This window comes from Emiliania huxleyi (assembly GCF_000372725.1).
Source record: "Emiliania huxleyi CCMP1516 unplaced genomic scaffold EMIHUscaffold_9, whole genome shotgun sequence".
Taxonomy (NCBI): domain Eukaryota; phylum Haptophyta; order Isochrysidales; family Noelaerhabdaceae; genus Emiliania; species Emiliania huxleyi.
The window spans coordinates 1,142,196-1,148,427 of NW_005195301.1; the positions used below are offsets into that span (position 1 = coordinate 1,142,196).

General features: G+C 66.2%; 3 protein-coding genes across 3 annotated transcripts; 1 reads left to right on the plus strand and 2 right to left on the minus strand.

Annotated features, from left to right (window-relative positions):
* Nucleotides 1-322: 322 nt before the first annotated feature.
* On the minus strand, nt 323-508 carry EMIHUDRAFT_48864 (hypothetical protein; the record flags this gene model as incomplete). The annotated part of the gene is made up of 1 exon (XM_005757835.1): nt 323-508. A coding segment is annotated over one exon (186 nt), but the record flags the coding sequence as incomplete, so codon positions are not given.
* Nucleotides 509-2,302: 1,794 nt separating this feature from the next.
* On the minus strand, nt 2,303-2,977 carry EMIHUDRAFT_199226 (hypothetical protein; the record flags this gene model as incomplete). Its single annotated transcript, XM_005757836.1, has 1 exon — nt 2,303-2,977. One exon carries the CDS (start codon nt 2,975-2,977, stop codon nt 2,303-2,305), a length of 675 nt encoding a protein of 224 aa, XP_005757893.1.
* Nucleotides 2,978-3,694: 717 nt separating this feature from the next.
* Nucleotides 3,695-5,916, plus strand: EMIHUDRAFT_462008 (hypothetical protein; the record flags this gene model as incomplete). Its single annotated transcript, XM_005757837.1, has 4 exons — nt 3,695-4,293; nt 4,532-4,576; nt 4,652-5,242; nt 5,299-5,916. Exons 1-4 carry the CDS (start codon nt 3,727-3,729, stop codon nt 5,914-5,916), a joined length of 1,821 nt encoding a protein of 606 aa, XP_005757894.1. The 5' UTR covers nt 3,695-3,726.
* Between the last annotated feature and the right edge of the window lie 316 nt (nt 5,917-6,232).

The window sequence follows — 6,232 nt, forward strand, 5'->3', positions numbered from 1 at the left end:
GGGGGGCGGCGGCGGTGGCAGCCGAGGCAGCGCGAGAGAGGAGCGAGGGAGCGGCGGGCGAGGCCCCTCGCGGCCATGTGGCGACCCGGCGTGGCGAGGGTGGAGGGAGGGTCTCGGAAGGCGCCGGTGGAGGAAGTGTCTCGGAAGGCGCCTGCTTTGCGCTGGCGAGGAGGTTTGCGCGGGTCTGGTGGCGGTAGACGTACTGCATGGCGGAGACGAGGAGGACGCAGAGGGCGAGCGCGACGCGCGGGTCCGTCTTCGGCGCGTACTGCCCCGAGCCGAACCGCATGAAGTGCATCGGAAACTCCATCGGGTGCTCGAGGAGGTAGTCGTAGTTGGCGCGCATCTCGGTGTCGGCGAGGACCGAGTAGGCGTTGGCGAACTTTTGGAACTTCTCGCGCGCCATCGGGTCGGGGTTCTTGTCCGGGTGCCACTCCGCGGCCAGCCGGCGGTACGCGCGCTTGATGGCAAACGCCAGCGACGTCTGCTTGACGCCGAGCAGGTCGTAGCAGTTGTCCTCCTCGCAGTACGTGTACTTTGCCGCCTCGTCACGACGCCGCGCGTTCTCCGACTTGAAGTCACCCTCCTCCTCCTCCTCCTGCGCCGCCGCCACCGCCAGAACGGCGACGGCAAGCAGCCGGAGCGACCTCATGTGTGCACTCCACGCGGTGCTCCACGCGGCGCCGCCCTGGCCAGCTCAGCGTTATCGACCAGTGTCTTTCTTTTTTATTCGGCGAATGCCCTCCCCGCTCTTCACCGCTCGCGCCACATCTCCGCCGCCGCCGCCACTCCCTCGGCCAGGCACGCCGCCCACCCGCCTGCTCGACCTCCCCACGGAGCTCCTCGTGCTCGCCCTCTCTCGCCCCGCCGACATCGCTCGCGCCGCGGCAGTCTCGCTCTGCTCTTCCACGCCTCGCTCGCGCTGGAGGGCTTCTTGGCTCTTCGGCAGCTGACTCTGCTCGTCGCCGTGGCCCAGCCGGCCCCAGCCTCCCTGGCCCCAGCTCCAGACGCTGCCGTCGGCGATGCGGGCGATGCTGTGGCGGCTTCCTGACTCCGGTCTGCGGCTCGCGAGCCGCAGACCGATGAGGCCGTGCGGGATGGAGCGCGCAATCGCGTCGCCATTGGCTGTGAAGCCCACCTGCAGCATCAGAGCCTTGCTGAGTTGTGTTGTGGTCCGCTAGTGCGATGGTGGCGGCAGCGAGGGTCGGTGCAGCGCACGTCGATCCTGCACGGTGGAGGGGATGGGGGGGGGTGAGGCAGCTAACGAGTACAGGGGTCGTGCCTGTGTGCTCGAGAGAAGGGCTTCTATGTATTCGCATCTGGACGGCGGGCCGATGCTCGGGGCCCGAAATCCGATTGTACACGTGGTCGGCGCTGACTTTGACGGTCCAGTCGGGCAGCACGAAAGTTGCGGCGGAGTGCCCCATTGACATTGAGAGCTCGAGGCACTTTTGAGTCCCACGCTTGCCGAATTTAAACCGGCGCCCCCCGCATGTGCCATTGACGATGTCCCACCCCCAGTTGTCATGTTTGAGCTCAGACCCCCAGAACGACGCCTGGGCGGTGTAGCCGGCTTGGAGCTTCGCCACAAGGTGTGCCTCGGTGAGGTAGGTGCCATTAACGGTCAAGAGCCCGTCGCCAGAACCTACAAGCGCGCCCAAGCGAGCTCACAGGGACGAGGACTGAAGGAAGAGGAGGCTGAAGAGACGGGACCGAGAGTGAAGATAGCCTCCTCTATCTTTACGTTGACCGACAGACTGGGGGTCGAGAGGAAGTTGTACAACGCGTTGTGTCGGCCGCGAAAGTCGGCCTTGCCGCCGAAGGCAAAGTTTAGATGAGGATCCTTGATGACAATTGCGGAAGCGCAGGCGGCATTCCCCGAGCCGCTCATGATCCCTGGCCGATTCCGCGTTCGAGTGATCCGCGGCTGTGGGATCCGCGACGGACCGCGTCCAGTGGCAGTGCCCCGACGGCACGAATTTTCGCTCGTAATTGTGTTTGTAGTAGCGTGGGGCATATAGACAAAGCCACCAATTCGCTTGGTTCCTGGCTTATGATTTCCCGGCAAATACAGAGAGAGAGATTTTAAAAAACATCGCATGGAATCAATCAATCTGTGTTAACTTCTGAATTACTTGCTTTTTGGCTTTGCCATACGTCAGCGAAGAATCCTTAGCAATCAATTTAGCGGTTTCGATTTGGACCTTCTCGTGGCAGTTACTCGCGATCCTCTCTTTGGGATTTTCTTCACTGAGGACGTGCCTGCCTCCCTGCCTACCTTCCTCCCTCCCTCCCTACCTCCTCACATCTTGAGTTCGAACCGCCCGCTCGCCGCATCCCGAATCACTCCCTCCCCCTCGTCGCCCAAGTTGTTGTCCCAGAGCACGAGCTTGGTCAGCGCCGCGTTGCCGCGCAGCGCCTCGGCGATCGCAGCGGCGCCCTCGTCGCGGATCTGGTTGGAGTCGAGGTTGAGGTCGGTGAGCACCGCGTTCCCGCGCAGCGCCTCGGCGATCGCGGCGGCGCCGGTGAACGACCGCGCCACTGGAGGCTCCCACGCCACTCGCGGCAATCCGCATCGAGGCCGCCCGTCGGCGCAGCAAAGGTACTGCGCACTTCTGGGCAGCGCCCAGAATGCAGGGAAGGCCTTGGCGCTTCTCGCCAGCCAGGCTGACTCGGCAACCGGCACGCGAGCCGACTGCGCGTCCCGAGCCCACGGATCGGCGCCGTCGCACAGGCCCGCCAGCCGCCGCACAGCTCCAGAGAGGCCACTGGCGTTGTGCTGCACTGCCTGAAGGCGCTGCTGAGGCTCTGTTTCAGCTGAAGCTGCCCCGTGCGCCGCCGCGAGCACCGCGTAGTGGTCTCGCCCTCTGGAGAGCCCCAGCACGACCCCTCGCGGCCACTCGCGCCATTGCAGCAGCTCCGACCCCGCCACTCCGGCTCCCGAGCGCGCGGCGAGCACGAGGAAGAGCATGCGCATGGGCCAAAACCCGCTTGCGGAGACCCGTCTGTGCCAGCCATCTAGGTAGGTAGAAAGGTGAAGAACAGCCAGGCTCGGACTGGACACCAACGCGGTATGGGTGGACGCAAGACAGATGATGACGACACGCACGAGCGACACACAGACACAAACAAGCTCACAAGACACACAGCCAGCTGGCTGCCACACACCCTGAGTTGGCGTACACATAACTCAGGGCCACATTCCTCCTGTCGCCCCGCCCAGCACTCCAAGGTGCCAAGAGAAACAAACAAGGGCACAACATCACAACAGACGACAGGAGGTAATATGCGAGGCTAGAGCAGGCTTCCTCCACCTCTAGCAATCTCGCCGGCCGGCGAGGCACGGACGAGACCGTGTGTGGGGTTAGTGAGGTGTCTATGGTCGCCCTCCTCACGGGCTAGCCGCCAGCGGCCAGCCCTATCTCGCACTCACTGGCGGTGACAATTCAATGTGTGAGTGTTAGCGAACAGAGGCACGTGTGCTAATTCTAGGCCGCACGTCGTGGCACTATGACGAAGGTAGACGTGCGGCTGCAGCGCGCCCGCCGCAGGCTCGGCGGTGCGCGCGTGTTAGCGATAAAGTTGCGGGTAGAGCCGTTCCCGACTTGTCGAATGCGAGGCCTCTGCGACGAGTGCCAGTCGCCATCTTTACAACTGTAGCACGGATGGCTGCGAAAGAACAGGGAGCGAGCCATCCAAGGTGCAGATTTCGAGGTTAGCCATCAGATGAGGGCCAGGTCCGAGAGGCGTGGAGAGGCGCTGGCCGACGAAGACGCGAGCGGTGGTGGCAGCTCCAGCGCTGCCGTCCGTATTGCCGCCTCCCACGCCCAGGACCGCCACCTCCCGTCTCCCGGCATCCGCGCATTCGCGCGTGAGGAGGTGGGCGAGGAGGCCTTCACGTGTGCGGTTCTCTCGGCCGCAATCTATGCGGATGCGCCTCTCGCACCGGCGCGCAGACCTGGCGAGGAGAGCCCTTCGGCCTCGACGCTGCTGGATCGGCTCCGGCAGCACGAGTGCGGCCTCGACGACGCGATCGTGCTCGATCTCTCCCCCGACGGGCGCCTCGCCTTTGTGGCCCGGCTGTCCGGCGACCGCCCAGCGACTTGGACGGTAGCGCGCGGGACGGAGAGCGGCGAGGACGTGGCGGTGGACCTAACGTACCTGCTGCTGGGGCGGCCGCAGGCCAACCCCCACTTCAAGGCGCTGCTGCGCTTCCACGACGAGAACTGCCGGCGCACAGAGCGCCTCTCGGAATTGGCTGGGTTTCGGCGCTACGCAACGGGCCACTCCAAGGCGCCTCCGACACACCCCCGAGACCCTTTCGAGGCACCTCCGATGCACCTCCGATGCACCTTCCGAGACACCTCCCAGACACCTCCGAGACACCTCCGAGACACCTCCGAGACACCTCCTAGACACCTCCGAGACACCTCCTAGACACCTCCTAGACACCTCCTAGACACCTCCGAGATGCCTGCCTCTCAGCCGCCCCCGGCTGGCACGCCGAAGCTTCTCAGAACTCTTCCCACAGGGCGGCGCGGAGGCGGTGGAGCTCGGGCTCGCGCGCCGCGTGGAGGTGCACGCCTTCAAAGCGTCGGCGCGCACAACTTTGGTTGGCCGATTCATTGATTGATTGACTGGCTGCCTGGAGGTGCACGCCTTCAACGACGGCGGCGTGCACAACTTTGGGGGCTTCCTGCGCAAGGCGCTCGAGCCGGTCGTCGGAAGCGGCTCGCTCTCGCGCCACCGCGTCCTTGGCTGCCCTTCGCACCGTGCCTGTCAGGGCTCGCCTCTTGCCTTCAGGCTCGCTCTCGTGCCACCGCGTCTTTGGCGACGCCATCTCCAACTTGAGGCTCAGCTCGACCCTCCCGGCGCATTGCCTGAGGCCCCACCCTCCAACACCCACAGCTCCCGTCTGCCCCGCACCAGGCTGCCCGTCGGGCGGACGCGGTACTACCTGCAGCGCGCCGACGGCCCGGGCGCGCACGCTGTGCGCAACTTTCTGCCGGCCGGCGAGGACCCGCCATCGTCCGCCGGTGCGGAGGAGCGGCCACCGGCGTACTACCTCTTCTTCTTCGACCGAGCGGGTCGCGGCAAGCTTCGCGTCTCGTCCCACGGCACCGTGGCCATCGGCACACTGCTCGGCACGGGGTCTCTACGCAGCGCCGCGTGGGCCTTTGCCCGCTCGATCCTCCTCAGCAGCGCCGGGAGGCGCACCGCCGCCGCCGCAGCCGGGCTCGCGGTGCGCCCCATCGATCAGGTTTGAAGCGATTCACAATAGGCTCACTGCCGCCGCAGGAGCCGCGCTCGGCGGCGTCCTGGCCACAAGCGGGTGGTTCACCATTGACTGAGCACGACCACCGAATAGGCGCCGCGCTCGGCGGCGTTCTCGCCGCCGGCCTGGAGCCGTCCCTCTGCGCAAGGGGCGGGCGGCTCCGGCTCGCGGCTAGCTGCGCTGAGGCGGGCCTCGCAGAGTGGGTCGGCCGCGCCCCGCTCGCCGCGCCGCTCCGCTCGGCGGCGCTGGTGCTGCTGGCGGCGGGCGGGGACGCCTTCGCCCGCCTCCCCGCCCCGGCGGCCGCCACTGCCCCCAGCGAGGATGGGGACGAGCCTGGTGGGCGCGCGCCTAGCCACCAGCAGGCACGCGCACCACCCGCGCTGCCACGGCTGGCAGAGTGCGCCGCCGCGTCGGTCGCCACGCACGTGGGCGCGTGGGTCGGCGCCGCCGCAGGAGCGTCGCTGGCCTCGTCGGTGCTCGCGTCCCTCTGGCTCTCGAACGTGTTTGCCGTCGCCGGCGCGCACGTCGGCGCGCGCGCTGCGACGCGGAGGCGCTCTCGCGCGCGGCGCATCGCGGCGGGCTACGCCGGCCTGGTTGCGGGCGCGCTGGTGTCGCAGAAACTGTTGGGCCGGTTTGGGTGATGCAAATACGGGTGGTGTGGACCTGATGAATTTTGATGTTTTTGTGTCCGTGTTGCTCCCAGCGCCCTCGCCCGCGCTCCCTGTACCCTGAGGCCATGGCTGGTGCTACTAGTATGCAATGGGGGGCTACCTGGCTACCGCGAGAGAGCGACCCAGCTCGTCGACATCGTCCGATGATGGTGCCTGCTGCCTCAAAGTCAGCAGGCTAGTGCCATTTCACTGTGGCACAGCTCGCGTTACAAAACCTTGATTTTGACCATTGCGCGAAAAATGTACCTCTCGGTGCCTTCCAGAGGCAGCTGCGACCCCGCCGAGT